This window comes from Pelophylax lessonae, assembly GCF_965119305.1.
Source record: "Pelophylax lessonae genome assembly, chromosome: 2".
NCBI lineage: Eukaryota > Metazoa > Chordata > Amphibia > Anura > Ranidae > Pelophylax > Pelophylax lessonae.
In genome coordinates, this window is record NC_138769.1 from 486,338,126 (window position 1) to 486,357,327 (window position 19,202).

Genomic DNA, 19,202 nt, shown 5'->3' on the forward strand with positions numbered 1-19,202 from the left:
TCCCATCACATCCTGTCTACATCCCTTCCTGTCTCCATCCCCCCATCACCTCCTGTCTCCATCCCTCATCACATCCTGACTGCATCACCTCCTGTCTCCACCCCCCCATCACTTCATGTCTCCATCCCCCATCACCTCCTGTCTCCACCCCCCCATCACCTCCTGTCGCCATCCCTCCATCACCCCCTTTCTACATCCCTCCTTCACCTCCTGTCTCCTTCAACTCCTGTCTCCATTCCTCCATCACCTCCTATCTCTATCCCTCCTGTCTCCATCCCTCCATCACCTCCTGTCTCCATCACCTCTTGTCACCATCACCTCTTCACCTCCGGTCTCCACCCCCTCCTGTCTTCTTCACCTCTGTCTCCATCCCTGCTTCATCTCCTGTCTTCATCGCCTCCTGTCTCCATCACCTCCTGTCTCTATCACATCCTTTACCTCCTGTCTCCTTCACCTCCTGTCTCCATCCCTCCATCACCCCCTGTCGCTATCCTTCCTTCACCTCTTGTCTCCATCACCTCCTTCACCTCCTGTCTCCATCCCTCCATCACCTCTTGTCACTATCCCTCCTTGACCTCCTGTCTCCATCACCTCCTTCACCTCCTGTCTCCATCCCTCCTTCACCTCCTGTCTCCATCCCTCCATCACCTCCTGTCTCCATCCCACCATCACCTTCTGTCTCCATCCCGCCATCACCTCCTGTCACTATCTTGCCTTCACTTCCTGTCTCCATCACCTCTTGTCTCTATCCCTCGATCACCTCCTGTCTCTATCCCTCCCTCACCTCCTGTCTTCATCCCTCCCTCACCTCCTGACTCCATCCCTCCCTCCTGTCTCCATCCCCCCTGTCTCTATCCCCCCATTACCTCCTGTCTCCATCCCCACATCACCTCCTGTCTCCATCCCCCCTCACCTCCTGTCTCCATCCTCCTATCACCTCCTGTCTCCATCCCTCCATCACCTCCTGTCTCCTTCACCTCCTGTCTCCATCCCTCCATCTACTCCTGTCTCTATCCCTCCTTTCTCTATCCCTCCATCACCTCCTGTCTCCATCACCCCTTCACCTGCTGTCTCCATCCCCTCCTGTCTTCTTAACCTCCTGTCTCCATCCCTGCTTCACCTCCTGTCTTCATTGCCTCCTGTCTCCTTCACCTCCTGTCTCCATCCCACCTTCACCTCCTGTCTCCATCCCTCCCTCACCTCCTGTTTCCATCCTACTCTCACCTCCTGTCTCCATCCGTCCCTCACCTCCTCTCTTCATCCCTACTTTACCTTCTGTCTCCATCCCTCCTGTCTCCATCCTGTCACTCAATCTATGCTTCCATCCTTTACTCACTCCTTACTCTTTCATCTCTGTCCATCTACCTCCTCCATCACTCTACCAGTCTGTTTTTCCACTATTAACAAATAAAAAATACTCCAGAGCACTTTCACACCAAATGTGCTCACTACATACGCAGATAAAAAATATATAATAAAAACCTTAAGACCATCAAACACAATAAATAATCACATTTATAAGGATTATAAACACTATACAGGAACTGTACAAATACACCTTTCTTCTGAAAATCAACCTGGTCTATGATATTGCTGCTGCCTCCCCTCTGTTGGCATGCTTGGATTACCTGAGGTGGTAATGCAGGAGAGGAGGATGTGCCTGTGTACTGAATTGGTAAGCACTGCAAGCAATAGGTAGAGACTCTAGGGAGGTGCAATAGAGATTGGGGGGTAGATCTCAGAAAACATCTTCCTTTCAGAAGCAGTGCAGTTCTCACACACAAAAACAAGCTAACAGACAGGAGCCTGCTACAGAGAGCCCATCCTCTCCCCCACCCACCACTCAGGAGTCAGTAATATTTTCTCGGGGGGCAATTGCCATGTTGCACCCCCCTGGATCTGTACTGTTGATTGACAGTACACAACAGTGGATGGATTTGAAAGTCACAGTTCCCTAATGAGGTTCTGGCCACTCCTAAGGAAGGAGTATCAAGCACTGGGCTCTAACTCTTACATTGTTGGAAATAGCGGAATTCCAAACGGTATCTACAACACCCTTATGAACTCCACAGATTTTTGGGCAAGTGTCCATACATGCACTATGTTTAAACTTGTTTATCCATCATTGGCCTTGTTTTTTTTTTTGTGGTCTCAACTCAACTCAATCCTAAAATTAATTTCTCAGTCTTGACCATCTGACTCTTTCACACCCCTTGCTAGATTTGCTAGTAGATTTAAATAAAAATTAATAAAAATATGTTTTAATAACAATAAAAAAAACTGAGTGACATTTAGTTTGGTAAAGAAGGCCTTTATCCATACAATGACTTTTTTTTTTGGGGGGGGGGCTATAATACTGTGTTTACCAATGATATATCATGCCTGTGCAATATGTGTCATGGCCACTGAAAGCCTCCATGTGTGACAGGGTAACACATAAACAAGTTAAGAGATTGTTGTCACCTCCTAACATAAAATGTCTTACCAAAAACCCTAATGACACCATGTATTATTTAAACGGAAAGGGGAGCTATAGGATTATTTAAAACATCAAGTAAAATTGCTAGAATATGAAATTGTGTGTGAGATTTTAATGACTGGGTTTAGTACTGTTTTAATTCATTTTATACATTGTTCTGTACATGAATTGTTGCAAGTAAAACATTGCATAGATGAAAATAGCTTCATAGTAAAGGATCAGGCTCATTTCACATCTATGCATGTTGCTTTTGAGCGATTCAGCAGTGCTTTTTTTCTGTGCTTTCTGCGTTTGTAACTGCGTTTTAACCGTGATTTTACCGCGATTTGCATTTTGCTTTTTTTTTTTTTTACATTTACTGTATATATCCAGTTGCTAAGAAGCGGACCAGGAAGCCAGCCACTGCTTCCTTAACACTGGTTCCCCACTGACAGCTGAATGTAAAAAAAAGAATTGCTGGCCATAAAAATTTGTGAAAAAACAGTGTGGGGTCCTCCCCTCGGTCCATACCGGGCCCTTTGGGTCTGGTATAGATTCAGAGGGGACACCCCATGCCAAATTTTTTTTTTAAATTTGCGTGGGGTCCCCCCGGCCCCCAATCCATACTAGACCCTTATCTAGCAAGTGCCCTCCCTCCTGAACCATATCAGGCCACATTCCCTCAGCATGGGGGGAGGTGTGGTGCTTTTGGGCTGGGGGGAAGAGGAAGACCGGAGGAAGACGTGGGGGAAGAAGAAGACCAGAGGAAGAAGAGCAGGGAAGAAAAAGACGAAGGAAGAAACAGGGGAAGAAGAAGACAGAGGAAGAAGACATTTTTATTAAAGGGCTTGTCAAAAACTGTCTATTGTCTTTTGTCACACAACACTACTGTAGCACCCTCCTGGGTAGGTGCTAGGCAAAGCATATATGTGGCCCTGTTCTCCTTATCAGGAGGGCCTGATCTGTTAGTTAGCCTGTCACATGCTTCCAGGTGTGACCTGTTGAGTCTGGGGAGTCTCCCCACTGTATCCAATGGGGGACCTTGTTGGACAGTGGAGGAAACCTAGCCAATAGTACACCAGGGTTTATGACTGTCCCAGTGGGTGGTCATTGCTGCAATGCATCCTGGGATTGGGAATAAATCCGAGGGGGGCATGTGAAAGGGTGTCTTTTGGCGGGAGCATAGTCCCAGGAGGAGGTGGACAGCTGTCTCTCCTCCTGCTGAAGTGAGGAAGGTGGTCCAGGCAGTCGGCCTAGGGACCAGGGGTTGAGCTGAGCTGACAGGATCCAGTGAGCTGACTGAGTGGAGCTGCTTGGCAGAGGACTGTGTCGTGAGTACTCAAGGATCTGCCCAGGGGTCTGCCTAAGAGAGAGGACCACTCCAGAGAGGTCAAAGGGATCAAGGAGGCAGTTAACCCAGAGTGTTACAGTAAAGGGGGTGCCAAGTTATTAAGCCCTGAAGATTAGGGATAAAGGGGGCGCCAGGAAGGGCCCTGAAGTTGTTCAGCAGTACAGTCTACCTCAAGGAATGGCTTGCCTTGGGACACAATTACCTCAGGAAGCTTAAAGAGAACCTTTCATAGCCAAGGGCAAAGTGAAGCAGTGGCCTAGCTGTGGCTACCTCAATTTCAGTGTATTCAGCGTTACTCAGCGTTAACCAGCGTTAACAAGTATTTATTCGGAGTCTTCCAAGCCTTTTGTGCATAGTTTAGTTCAGTTGGAGTATCCCACTCGTCCTTTCTCCTATCCAAGTTCCTAATAAAACCTAAAAACCAAAGAAACTGGATTGGTCCTTGTCTAAGGTAAAAACTAGGGATAGACTGATTATCGGCAAGGCCGATATGCACTTTCCCCGATATATCGGTATTGGCCCCGGAACTGGCCGATATTGCCGATATTTTTGTGACGTCATTCTGCCTTCTTAGGTCGCCTCCTTTGCCTTGGACAGCCTCATCTGGAGTCGGGACTAGTATCGCGGGAGTGTATCACAGCCATACACCCACCCGCAGAAGCCCGTTGTCAGCCAGCCACCCATGTCCACAGGCCCTATATCAGCCAGCCAGCCACAGGCATTGTACCAGTGAGGCAACCAGCCAGCCACAGGCCCTGTACCAGTCAGCCAGCCACCCACAGGCCCTGTGACAGCCAGCCACCCACAGGCCCTGTGCCAGCCAGCAAGCCACCCACCACAGGGTGCCAGCCAGTCATCCACCCACCACAGGGTGCCAGCAAGCCAGCCATTAGGCATTAAACAAAAATTAACATGTTCAGTACCAGATTTGTGTCAAAAATTGTCTTTATTTTTCAAAACTTTAAATGTACAAAATATCGGCCCATATTGGCCGATACTGATACGTTGTGACCAAAATATCGGTATCGGCCCTGAAAAAACCATATCGGCCTATCCCTAGTAAAAACACTTGCAAACATGCCAGAATGTTTCTACCGTTGCTAATGGTAACTCAGGGGAACTCGTCAACAGCAGTTCCCCTGGGAGTAGTAATACACTACTTATTTTAGTAAATGGTAAGGGGTACAATGTACCCTATACTCATTCACATGGGGGGCCGTGATTTGGGGGCCCCCTTGTTAATAGGGGCTTTCGGACTCTGATAAGCCTCCCACCCACAACATGGGGACAAGGTGCTTTGGGGTAGGGAGGCAGAGCCCCTGTTGAGGGCATGCGGTCTGGTATAGTTCAGGGGGGGGGGGGCGCTCGCTTGTCCCCTCCCTTTCCTGAACTGCCAGGCTGCATGCTTGGATAAGGGTCTATTATGAATTTGGGGGGACCCCACACCATTTTGTTTTACAAATATTTTGTTGCCGGCAATTTTTTTTTTTACATTCAGCTGTCAGGGGGGAAATTGTTTGCTGGATGGCTATAAAAAAAAAAAAAAAGCAGAACACGCTGCCTGAGATTTTAGTTATATTCTATGAACAGACTGAAAGACGAGCCAACCACAATAGCTTCACATGGCAATAAAATCCAGCAAAAGCCAAAGAAACAACACTGACAAAGTGTTATTCCCAGGGTAGATCTACTTTAAAGCTTTGTGTGTCTTATTAAATACTGCAGTGTGACACTATATTTTGTTGTTTGTTATCAACATCTGGAAAAAAAAAAAAATGTACCACCCTCCTTTCCCTCCCCCCAAAGAGAACAAATTAATAATCAAGAGCGCAAACATTATTTATAATATTTAATCAAAGGATAACCATTCATCCATGAACCATCCATGGAATTAGCATTTACAATTAATGCAATTGGAAAGCCCTATGATGCTGTTCCATGATTTAGAAGCATAACCACCTAGGGTGCAAATCAGGTGTGGAAAAAAAGGACCAGGAGATTTAGTTAATCAAGATGTGGAAAAAAACAAATACCGTAGTTAGTACAAAGAATGTGCCAGAGTACCGTTACTGATAATAATACTAATGCAGTGTAAATTGAATTCATTTCTAACCATTGGCCACACTAACCTGAAATAAATTGTCAAATACATGTATTTCATAATTGTAGTTTTAGAAACAACTACGTATGTAACAAATGTAACAAATCTTAAAACATATATTTAAATTACACTGATTTATTTGTAAAATAAAAAAAATGGCATTTAAAATGCACATAAAAAGTGCTGAAAACTGTGGTCATTTCTGTAATATCGAAAATCCAAGTTCCCTCTAACAGTTGCTTAACATCTCCCAATAGTCCAATTTTGGAACCTTAGAACATCAATCCAGATGTCCCTCCCTTTAGATTCACTGTATAGATTTGTGTAATAAATGTTCTTTCAACTGTTTTATGTATCTCTCCCAGCATTTCAAAATAGTAGTTGTATAAAAAAAGAAAAACGGCAATGCTACCTACTGTAGATAAGTCTTCCTAAATTCCCCACATATGTTAGAACCTAGTGTCAGTTGCCAACGTCCCTATATATGACAAAGCAAAAAAAAAAAAGAAAAATGTATATAAGTCAGTCAAATAGTTTATTTTAGCCTATCTTAAGCCAAAGGGCTCTTTCACACGGTCCGCCTTCTTAGGCGGATCCGTGTTGCTCAGCGGGGATCGTTCCGTAATCCCCGCTGAGCCGGGCGGATGACAGCTCCGTCTCCGCTTGCAGAGCGGAGAGGGAGGTGTCTCAGCACCCGCTGCCCTCTATGGGGGATCGGATGAGAGCGGAACGCTTGTCCGCTCTCATCAGATCCGCTCCGCTCCGATTACTGAACGAATGGAAAAATAGGGTTTCCATCCGTCCAGATTTCAGCACAGGATCGGATGCGGATGGCAGCGGGTGTCAGCGGAGGTGTCTCCGTTGACACCCGCTGCCCCATAGAGCTGCATGGAGGATCCGATCAGATCCGCCTAAAAAACTTACAGGCGGATCTGATCGGACCGCCCGTGTGAAAGAGCCCTAATACACACGCAACGAATTTCCACCGACCGGTCGTCCATCTTTTGTCCAGAGCGGTGTTTTGTTGGTTGAAATGTGCGTAGACTGCACACAAATTTTCCCGCACGACAAAATTCTACTTCAGAAGTGATGTCATGCGTTGGTTTGCTTTCTTTGTCTTCTTTCTTCTCTGAGCATCTCAGTCTTGCTCATAAGATTTTTCCCTGTCGAAATCTGTATTGACTGCACGAAAATCGTACGTGTTTTGACGGAGGACAAAAATTTTATAGCCTGCACACCAGATTTTTTTCGGCCGAAAAATAGGAGTCGGTTGTCGGAAGCATCATACTAACAAGCCGAAAATCGGCAGATCGGTCGTCGGACTAAAATTCCCGGCCGAATTTCGACTCGTGTGTACGGGGCTTAAGTAACATGAAGGAATTGTATTGCTATAAGGAGCAGAGCATTAACTATATCTGGTCTCCCACAGTACACAGAACATGGAAATGCAATTATTTTAGTAAATATAAACTGCAAAATATTTTTTCTCCTCAGCAGTATATAGCAGTCTTATGACTTCTATCAGTGTCTGGTTAAAGCTTGTAGGAGGAGTTTTCTTTCTACACTGACTGTCCTATGAGGCTGCTGATCACATGCACCCTCCCAAGAAAAAAACTCTATAGCAATACACACCAAATGAGAATGTGCAGAGTACCCCCAAGGCTCTGTTCTATCAGTAGATTGATTGGAAACTGTGGAAGAAGGGGAGGATCAGAGAAGACAGGATCAAGCAGCCTTTTGCACAGTGCAGAGGATTAACCCCTGAGGTTCCACAGTGAGTATAACAAGCAATCTTTACTACATATACAGACTGATGTTACTGTTGTAGGTTTAGTAAAACTTTAAATTCTACGCAGTTATAATAGACACAGTTTAATGCAGCTCTGAAATTTGTTACACATTTAAAAGTAGTGTAAGCAGTGTAAATACCTGTATTTTGCCAGAGCTGCCTTTTTTTTTTAAAGAGGCTAGGCAGCACATATGTTACTTTTGTTACCCAAGCTAGAGCTTTAAAACCAACTGGTAGCTTAACAGTACCTAGACTCGAGCATTGTGTTGCCTGAACTGAAATTTAGAAACACTTCGTAGAATTTCTGACAAGAATTTTTATGTTTCATGATATTTGTTTGGTTCGTACACTTCAGCAGACATCTTCACTTTTGTGAAAGCCACTGATGCTGTAGAAATTGCATATGCTCATTTTACTAGTTATTAGTGAATCACAGTTTTTAAATTAATTGCATCGATTTAGATTGCCATTAGTGTTCAAAGGCTGTATACAAAGTAACCTGATTAGCAAGCATACTACTTAGTACATTGCCAGTGTAACAGAGGGTGGGGAGTCTGGCACTCTTATATTCAGTCACCGAAATTGTAATCATTTTTGAATTCTGCTCTTTGACCTGCATGGGGGGGCCTACTGCATACAGCAAGCCAGAGGCGATTTGGTAAAGTTTTGCCATTTTACTTGTTCATTGGTGCAGCAAACTGAATTAATTTGCTCCAAGACCTTATTCATGCAAATTGATTGACCTATAATTATCATAGTATAGCAAACGCTGTACTTACAGCCTTTTAGACAGACTACAACTCTGTGAAGCCTGTGTGGTTCAGGCCAGTCAATTTTTGTATTGTTTTTTTTTTAAATGTAGCACCCTGTAGTGCTAAAATAGGTGTAGGAAAATTTACTTGACGCATATGACGCATAGTAGTTTTAGGAGTCTGTCACTTGGGTGAGGGTTCAGATTCAGGTCAGGCTTGAATGCCCAGACCAGTCCTCAATTGCCTCCCCCTGGGTCTGAAGGTTTCATGGAAACCTCTAGAAGCTAGTAGGCAGAGGTATAGGGGCAAGGATCTGAATATTTATTATAATCTGGCCAATCCCCAAGCAGGAGGTCTGGCAGAGTGGTTGAACCAGTCCATAAATATTGTGGAGCTTGGCCAGTAGGGGAGTCGGGTGGAAGATGGAGTGTTAAAGTGCTGTTGTGTGTGGTCTGGGAGGGGGCCCTAGGAGGAAGGGGGGACAGCCTCTAGGCTGGAGGCTGGAAGGAAGGAAGCTGAAAGAGGAATCTCCACTGCCCTGCAGTCTGGAATAGGACAGCCTGTTAGCCAGGAAGGAAACTATCCCAGCTAAAGGCCTGAAAAGGGTTTCACCTACAGCTGCAGGGCAAGGACAGTGAGAGCACCTCTACTCCCCCAAGCATTACAAGGGAGAGGGCTGCTAGGTGCCATACCCAACCGGTTATCCCAGAGGGCAGTGCTTTAAGTGTGTTATGGAATCCCTTGCTCTGGAATACTCTTCAAGACAGCAAGGTGGACTAGTAGTTTCTAGCGGGGTCTGAAGAGGTTTATTTAAAGGGGACCAAGTGCTCCTTACAGAGACTGTTACCGATTTGTTAAGAGACAGAAGCCTCTCCGGAGGGAAGTGCTTTTTGGACTGAAGTGGACTGAAGGAACCAACAGTCAGGGGAGGGGACATGTCATGTCAGTGAGGTGTCAACATCATCTCTGTTGCTGCGCACTGCTATCAGTTTCACTGTGAGAGTCAGTTTCGTGTTTACGTGCCCATTCTAGTTTCTTGCCCTCCTGAGTCCCGTCCCTGAGCTACTTACTTACTATATCAAAAATAAAATAAGACATATCTTGTTTCCCTTACTTTTAATCGCATTGCTAATTACATGTAGTACTTATTTGTAGTCTAAGTACTACAATTTGCACTAAAAACTTAATTTTGTAACTTTTGGAAATGCGTCAGCAGATTTTAATCTAGTAGGTTGGCACCACTGCTCAAAGCTAGAGCTAGAGACTGCATTATTAGATATGTTTTGTCAGTAGCACGCTTTGGCTCTAAGGAAGAGGGTCCTCCCTCAAAACGCATCAGCCCAGCGAGAGATTTGCGGACACCAGCACATCATCCAGCACCAGGGGCCCCCTGGCTATTTTGGAGCCGACCGGTTCCATTGTGGTTTATGTGAGCAATCATCATTTGTTTGTGAGTACAGTGTATGTTGTCTTCGGATTTTAATAAACCTTTTTAGTGGTAATGCACAAGGTCGGTGCGCCCTTCTTTTGTTGTTGTTTTTTTAGTCTTCAGTGTTCTCTGGTTTCTGTTTAAACCCCCTGAAATCTTTTTGAGTAGGCTATTCTGTATAATAAAGCCAAAATGTGTTTGTTCTAATGAGGTGATTAAACTTTTTATTTTTTTACTTTATTTTTTAATTTAGGGGCTTTACTGATCACAAATATAAATAGAGCTTTTTAAGTGGGGATAAGACTGCTGCTGACAAACCGTATAAAAAAATGTCACCATAAATATTAAAGAACCCATATCCAGGGTGTAACATGTAACATTGCAGATGCAGAAGCCCCAACATCTACATACATTCATAGTCATGTCACAAAACGTTGTTATAGGTGGTGCAATCTTGATGCAATCGGTAAAACACCTATATGTGTGTTGGAAAAAAAGCTTTCCTACATTAGTCTTCATGCCCTAAAATATATCTATCCTGGTATGATTCACCATTGATACATTTCCTTTATGCACTGGAACTCAAACTTGTTGCTGTATCTTGATGTATGATGCTCTAAGTGGACTCTACTGAAAAGGTGTCTACTCCTTATTTGTGCACTGTGGTCCTAGCTTTCTGCTGGCTTGAGGTTTGACACAATTTTCAAGCTTCACTGTAAAGGTGTCAGTTCTTTTTTGTTCAATATACCTGGCTTGCTGTTCTGACTGGTGTGCAGTCATGTTGGAACAGTAAGGGGCCATCCCCAAACTGTTCCCACAAAGTTGGGAGCATAAAATTTTCCCAAATGCAAGAAAAAAAAATAGCAGCCTTAAGTACTCTTTAGGTTGTTCCAGAGTAATGTTCAGCAAATTAAACAAAAGTCCTAGTGGAGGAAAAGCTACCATTAGCAAGGCAAAAATCAACATTTGGGCACTGGTACCCCTATTTTCATGGAAGGAACATTTTTCTGAATGCTTTCCGGAGTAGAGAGGTGAAACTACTGTACTAGACAATTTTATAATTGACAGGCCAGTCATGTCCCTCCACCTCAAACTCGCTCATCCATGTCTTCATGGACCTTGCTTTGTGCACTGGTGTGCAGTCATGTTGGAACAGGAAGGGGCCATCCCCAAACTGTTCCCACAAAGTTGGGAGCATGAAATTGTCCAAAATGTCTTGGTATGCTGACACCTTAACCTCCCTGGCGGTATGATTCTGTCAGGAATTCTGTACCAAAAGCGGTACAATTCTTTTCATGGAAATTTGGCGTTCTGTATTATAGGCCTACAATTCTTAGTAATTACTGACTTAAACCTGACCAAAACAAGAGTCTAGTAGACATCCCAGATGTGATAAATTTGAAACACAAACACGTGAATTATAATCGAATCAATAATATTATTTTATTATTTAATATATAATATATATAATAAAATTATATTATTGATTAGATTATAATTCATGCGTTATATATTATATATATATGTGTGTATATATATATATATATATATATATATATATATATATGTGTGTATATAGATATATATATATATATATATATATATGTGTGTGTGTGTGTATATATATATATATATATATAACGCATGAATTATAATCAAATCAATAATATATATATATATATATATATATATGTGTGTGTGTATATAGATATATATATATATATATATATATATAAATATGCATATATATATATATATATATGTATATGTATATCTATATATATATCTATATATATATAGATATATATATATGCATATATATATATATATATATATATATATATGCATATATATAATATAAATTGCGTTATGTGTTTTGTGCAACGTTTTTTTTTTTTTATTGAATTTCCCTCCCTAGTTCCGCTCCCATGCAGCATTGCTGCTGCAGGGAACGGAACTAGGAAGTCCTCCTACCGACAGACGAGCGGCGGAGATCTCGGCTGGCGGTCACAGCAATGAGAGCTCATCGCTGGATCGCCAGGATAAGGTAAGAGACGCTCCGCTGCGCTGTCTGCATAGCTCTGCCATTCACCCCGAGCGTGACTCGGGGATACCGATAATAGCAGAAAATTCCTACCCCGAGTCACGCTCGGGGATACCGCTAGCGGGGTTAAGAGTTCCCTTCACTGGAATTAAGGGGCCAAGCCCAACCCCTGAAAAACAACCCCACTTCATAGTCCCCCCCACCCTCTCCACCAAATGATTTGGACCAGTGCACAAAACAAGGTCCAAAGAACATAGATGAGCGAGTTTGGGATGGAGGAACTTGACTGGCCTGCACAGAGTCCTAACCTCAACCCAATAGAACCCCTTTGGGATTATTTAGAATGGAGACTGCAAGCCAGGCCTTCTCATCCAACATTAGCGCCTGACCTCACAAAAGTGCTTCTGGAAGAGTGGTCAAACATTCCCATAGACACCCTTCTAAACCTTGTGGACAGCCTTCCCAGAAGATTTGAAGCTGCTATAGCTGCAAAGAGTGGGCCAACTCAATATTGAACCCTACGGACTAAGACCGTGGTGCCATTAAAATTCATGTGTGTGTAAAGGCAGGTGTCCCAATACTTTTGAAAATATAGTGTATATTTCTTTTTTACAATAATTGGCTCAGTCAATAATTGGCCTGAACATGCCCTAAGACTGGGATGCCATTAAAATTAATGTGTGTATAAAGGCAGGTGTTCCAATACTTTTGACAATATAGTGTTTTTTTCTTTTCTACAATAATCGGCTCAGTCAATAATTGGCCTTAACAAGCCCACCCATGACAAGTTAGAGCCAAAAATAAAAAGGCTGTACATGGATATTGGGTAACAAACTTTAATGACTGTTTCAAACTTAAAATATCCCAAGTGCTCTTGGTCTGCATGCCAACACTGTAATATACTTTCATTGGCTATAGAATATGAACTGTCACTTTGCACAATTACTTCTCTAATAATGACTTTTTCTTTTCCTTTATAGTAATGGCATAAAGCCATTGCTGTGACTAAACAGTGTTAGATCTGATAAATAAAAAAATCTTTCTATTATAAGTATGATCAGTTTTGTCATTTCTAGAGCACTGTAACCCAAGAGGGGAAGACTAACTAGTAGAAGAGAGGTGGAGGGTATTAAAAGCTGGTCTCTTTGGCTGCGCAGTTATTTTGAACAATGACGCCTCTTGCTTTGCTGCTGTTGGCAGCCTGTCAGCTTCAGGCAAGTCATTTAAAAGATTCGGAATTATAAGTCAGGATCACAGACTTTATATAACTGCAGCTACACTGCTGGCTAAGAGATCATGGCACATTAAGTAGAGACACAATTTCCCAAGAGTAAAACTTCTAAAGGGTAAGGATGATGCATTCATTGTAGAAGTGATGCTTTGGATTCAAACTGTGTTGCGAGTCTGTTCTCTAAGGCTTTTTGAGTCCATTACTTTAGTACTAGCTCCTCTCCCTCTGTACACCTCCAAGCCTAGGTATTCTTTGCTTTTTTCATACTTTTACTGCTTTCTGAAATATATTACGCCTTACCAACGCAGAGAATGCGAGCCTTTCTTTGTCAAATGCAATAATAATCAGCTTACATTGAGCAGAGCGTACCAGCACAAATCATCATCTATAATGAAAATATTATGCTGTATTATGTTTTAAGACTGCATCTGTCATTTAAAAACAGAAATTCTCTTGTTTTCTCACTGCATAAAATTTGTTTTGGGTGCAGGCCACGGGAAATGTTACTGTGGAAACTGTTACTGCGAGGCTGGTTGGCATGGCGATAAATGTGAATTCCAGTGTGACATCAGCCCATGGGAGATTAAGAAAAGATGTACATCTCCAGATGGCAAAATCTGCAGCAACAGAGGTGTGTCATTATTAATGAACTTCACATCTGTATGTCTTTCAATTAGTCTTACACAATAACCGTGTCTGTCTTTCTTTCATTTATTATGTCTATAAATAAACCCTAGAACAGGCCTTAAAGGGAACCTGTCAGATTAAATGTTAACCATCACAGCTGAGGCTGACATCCAGTGCTGAAGTTACTTTCTGGCCAGTTCTGGGGCATGAAGATCACACGGTGCATGGCAATGCATAGATTGGCTGTGCCCCAGAACTAGTACAGCGCCTGGGAGGTAGGCAATGCTAACTTTAGCCACTCGATGGGAACATCCACCTCTGTCTAGGCATATTCCTTTTTAAAGGAGAATTGCACCAAAAGCACCATCTGATACAATGTCTGATTGTTTAGGAACATCACTGAATGTTTTAATTAATTTTAAATACTGCTCATTCGGTATGAGTTTCCTTTAATCGTTTGCACAGCAAGACTCATACTTGACTGAACAAAACGAAAAATTATCATTTTGTTGTTTTTAAGGGAACTGCAAGAGATCACAACTGATTAATGGTGAAACTGGAAGTTCATTTAAGTCTGGGGCAAATTCCAAGAACTAATAAGATCATAGGAGTCACCAATCATATTGCTTGTTTAATTCCCCCAGTGCAGTATGACTGGAGGTTCTAAACAACCCATGTATTTTTACACATATTTTCTTTGCTTTATTTTCTACACATCTACGCCATGGCTTTGATACCAGTTTCTACAAAATTAAAAATGAAAGGACAATTCCTTTTTTGAATTTTAAACCACTTAATGTGATGGTATCTTGTACTATGACTTCATATTCCTGAGCACTTTCCAAAAGCTATGTAATATTCATTCTATTAGGTTTCCTTCTGCTGTATAAATATTATAATCTAAATCAGGGGTCTCCAAACATTTCAAACAAAGAGCCAGTGTGCTGTCCTTTTAACTTTAGGGGGACAGGATTTTTGCCAATGAGGGTAAAAAAGGTTCTCGGCCCAGAATCAGTGAAAATAAACATTGCCATGGGATTGGTGGTCAGTTATTGTAAATAGGGCCTGTGGACAATAGGAGGAGGAATGGTGCCCCATCATTGGTATTCCTGTAGGAAATTGTGCCCCATTATTGCATTCCTTGGAGGAATAGTGCCCCATTATTGTATTCCTGGGAGGAATCGTGCCCCATCATTGGTATTCCTTGGAGGAATAGAGCCCCCATCATTGATATTCCTGGGAGGAATAGTGCCCCGTCGTTGGTATTTCTGGGAGGAATAGTGCCCCATCATTGGTATTTCTGAGAGCAATAGTGCCCCATCATTGGTATTCCTGGAAGGAATAGTGCCCCATCATTGGTATTCCTGGAAGGAATAGTGCCCCATCGTTGGTATTTCTGGGAGGAATAGTGCCCCATCATTGGTATTTCTGAGAGCAATAGTGCCCCATCATTGGTATTCCTGGAAGGAATAGTGCCCCATCATTGGTATTCCTGGAAGGAATAGTGCCCCATCGTTGGTTACAGTGGGATAAATAGTGCCCCATCATTGATATTAGTGGAAGGAACAGTACCTCATATCAGTGGGAGTAATAGTGCCCCAGGGGCCAGATAAAGGCTAGCAAAGGGCCGCATCTGGCTCTCAGGCCACAGTTTGGAGATCACTGATCTAGATTATATAATTCATGAACACTGAAGATACATTATAAAGACTTTTTTCTTCTTGTTTTTGTTTTTCTATACATAATTAATTTTTTTCAGTATGGTTTAGACAGCATAATACATAAAGAAACAATCTGCAAAACAAACAGTTAAGCTGCAAATGTCTTTCCTCTAGCTGCTGTCCAAAGCTACATTACTGTATAGCAAAAAAAAAACAACAAAAAAACGAAAGAACCCACTTTTAAATACATCTTCACCGACAATGACTGCTATAGAATGAGCATCTAATTACCCGAAGAGCATTTAAAAGCTCTCTCCCTTCTTAATTATAGAAAAATCTTGGCTTCTACACAGATTTAGTAGAACTATATTTAATATCAGGGCTCCACAAGGAGATGTTTCAAAAATACTGGAAGCTAAATATAAAATGATTATCCATTAAATTGGATGCTAATTATTTTAATAGTCTCTTTTTGGCACATTGGCATTTATGTTATGTTGCTTTCAGTTAATGTGAAATGTTAGTGACTGCATGGTTTACAAATATGCTATATAACTTTGTCTCTTAAAATGCTTGTCACACAACCTAGATTGCTACAGAATCCTGCATTATAGAAGATGATTTTTAAAATGTACATATATTCAGAAATATTATTCCTTGTACTACATTTTCAAAACATGCAAATACTTTTTGATTACTTAAAAAGATCATCCGTGTCAAAATAAATATGAAAAGGTTTCTACATACTTTAGTTACCATCATTTATCACAATGTTTGTGTTTCTCTTCTAATATGATTCTAATATAATGATTAACAACAAACAAAAAATATTCAATTTTATTGCAAAAATAGGAAGAGATCACCCGAGCGATGCACACCTCATCTAGCCTGAGTGGTTAGCAGATAAAAGCAGCCTCAGTTTGATTCATCCAGATTACAACTCCAACATGTTTCACTTTGGGCTTAATCATGGAGATTATAGGCGGGGCTAAACATGTTGGAGTTGTGGTCTTGATAAATTGAGCTGAGGCTGCTTTTATCTGCTAACCACTGGGGCCAGGTGAGGTGTGCGGCAGCTGGGCTAATTCTTTCTATTTTTGCAATAAATTATAATAGTTTCTGTTTGTTGTTAATACCATATTAGAAGAGAAACACAAACATTGTGATAAATTATGGTAACTAAAGTATGTGGAAACCCATTCACTAAAACCCCAGATATGGTTTACAATGATAATGTAATTCCAAAAGTGATTTTCAATATTTTTCATATAAACAGCTTTTATATAGATAATATCTGGTAATCCTTCCTTCAGGTACTTTCTTTTTTGGGGTGACAACTTTATATCCTTGTAAGTCAACTCCACATCTGCACTGTCACACTGCCACATGGGCAACCAATCAAGCCTAAAATAACCATTGTTTATGATTCTAGGTACTTTAGCAAACCTGAATGTAATCTAGTTAGGGTTTAGATCTGTAACAGGATAGGTAATCAGCTGAATGATCAGAGAGTAGCTGTAATTCGCAGTTTGCTAAGAACATGCACAGTTAGAATTAATAATACAAAACAGGGTTGGAATGCCAAAGCGCAAGAATACACTGCAGAATAATACAAAACAGATTGTAAAAGCTTCACAATGACACCTCACAGCAGTGCCTTTGTGGCTAAACCAGGTTACATAGTTAGTCAGGTTGAAAAAAGACACAAGTCCATCTGGTTCAACCAAAAAAAAAAAAAAAAACATTATTGAAAACCCAACCATACAATCCCATATACACAATCCTATATCCGCAGTTGACCCAGAGGAAGGCAAAAAAACCCCCAGCAAAGCATGATCCAATTTGCTACAGCAGGGGAAAAAAATTCCTTCCTGATCCCCCGAGAGGCAATCGGATATTCCCTGGATCAACTTTACCTAAAAAAATGTTAGTACCCACTTATATTAAGTACACCCAGGAAAGAATCCAGACCTTTTTTAAAGCAATCTAGTGAGCTAGCCAGAACCACCTCTGGAGGGAGTCTATTCCATATTTTCACAGCTCTTACGGTGAAGAAACCTTTCCGTATTTGGAGACGAAATCTGTTTTCCTCTAGACGTAAAGAGTGCCCCCTTGTCCTCTGTGTTGACCTTAAAGTGAACAACTCAACACCAAGTTCACTATATGGATCCCTTATGTATTTATACATGTTGATCATATCCCCCTTAATCGCCTCTTCTCAAGAGAGAATAAATTCAGTTCTTCTAATCTTTTCTCTCTTAGCTGAGCTTCTCCATGCCTCTTATCAGTTTGGTTGCCCTTCTCTGCACTTTCTCCAGTTCCCCGATATCCTTTTTAAGAAATGGTGCCCAAAACTGAACTGCATATTCCAGATGAGGTCTTACTGATGATTTGTACAGGGGCAAAATGATATCTCTCTCTCTGGAGTCCATGCCTCTATTAATACAAAAAGGACTTTCCTTGCTTTGGAAACCCCAGCTTGGCATTGCATGCTATTATTAAGCTTATGATCTACCAGAACACCCAGATCCTTCTCCGCTATGGATTCCCCCAGTTCTACTCCACCTAGTATGTATGATGCATGCCTATTCTAAGCCCCCATGTGCATAACTTTACATTTATCAACATTAAACCTCATTTGCCACATAGTTGCCCAATGAAACAGTGCATTGAGGTCAGCTTGTAAGTTAGCGACATCCTGTAAAGAAGTTATTCCACTGCAAAGCTTGGTGTCATCTGCAAAGACTGAAATGGTACTTTTAATCCCAGACCCTATATCATTTATAAAGTTATTAAAAAGTAAGCGTCTCAACACTGAACCTTGGGGTACACCACTGATAGCCTTAGACCATTCAGAGTAAGAATCATTAACCACTACTCTCTGAATTCTATCTTTTAGCCAGTTTTCTATCCAATTACAAACTGATCTTTCCAAGCCAGTAGACTTTACCTTACACATTAGCCGTGTGTGGGGAACTGTGTCAAACGCTTTTGCAAAATCCAAGTTGACCACGTCCACAGCCACCCCTCTGTCCAAGGTTTTACTTACCTCCTCATAAAAAGAAATCAGGTTTGTTTGACAACTTCTGTCTTTCATGAATCCATGCTGTCTGTTGCTTAAAATATTTTTTTCCAGCAAGAACTCATCTATGTGGTCTTTTATTAAACTCTCCTGTATCTTCCCGACTATAGAAGTTAAACTAACAGGTCTATAGTTACTTGGCAAAGACTTTGATCCCTTTTTAAATATAGGCACCCCATTGGCCCTACGCCAATCCAGTGGTACTATTCCAGTCCTTAAAGAGTCCCTAAAAATTAGAAACAAAGGCTTTGAAATTAAAGCGCTCAATTCTTTTAGGATGCGTGGGTGGATGCCATCTGGTCCGGGCGCTTTATCCTCCCTTATTCTGTCTAAATATTTCTGGACCATATCACTTTTGAGCCATTGTGGATCATTTGGGGCTGTGTCAATACCATCCTCATGGTCATGAGCTCCCCCATGCTCCTTTGTATATATAGAGCTGAAGAAAGTATTTAATAAATTTGCCTTCTCTTTGTCCCCAGTCACCCACTCCTGATTATTTTTTAAAGGGCCTACATGCTCAGACCTAACCTTTATACTGTTAATATATTTGAATAATTTTTTTGGGGTTTGTCCTACTATCTTTTGCAATCTGTCGTTTATTTAGAATTTTTGCGCCCTTGATTTCCTTTTCTCCATATTCTGTTATATTCTTTGTAACAATTAAACAATGATAG

At 41.6% G+C, this 19,202-nt stretch overlaps 1 protein-coding gene across 1 annotated transcript in view; it reads left to right on the forward strand.

Moving 5' to 3' along the window:
• Window positions 1-19,202, forward strand: part of ITGBL1 (integrin subunit beta like 1) — a 414,064-nt gene that overhangs the window by 156,578 nt on the left and 238,284 nt on the right. The window contains exon 5 of the mRNA XM_082245389.1: window positions 13,646-13,786. Coding sequence (XP_082101515.1) covers window positions 13,646-13,786 — 141 coding nt within the window. The remainder of the gene's footprint in view (window positions 1-13,645; window positions 13,787-19,202) is intronic.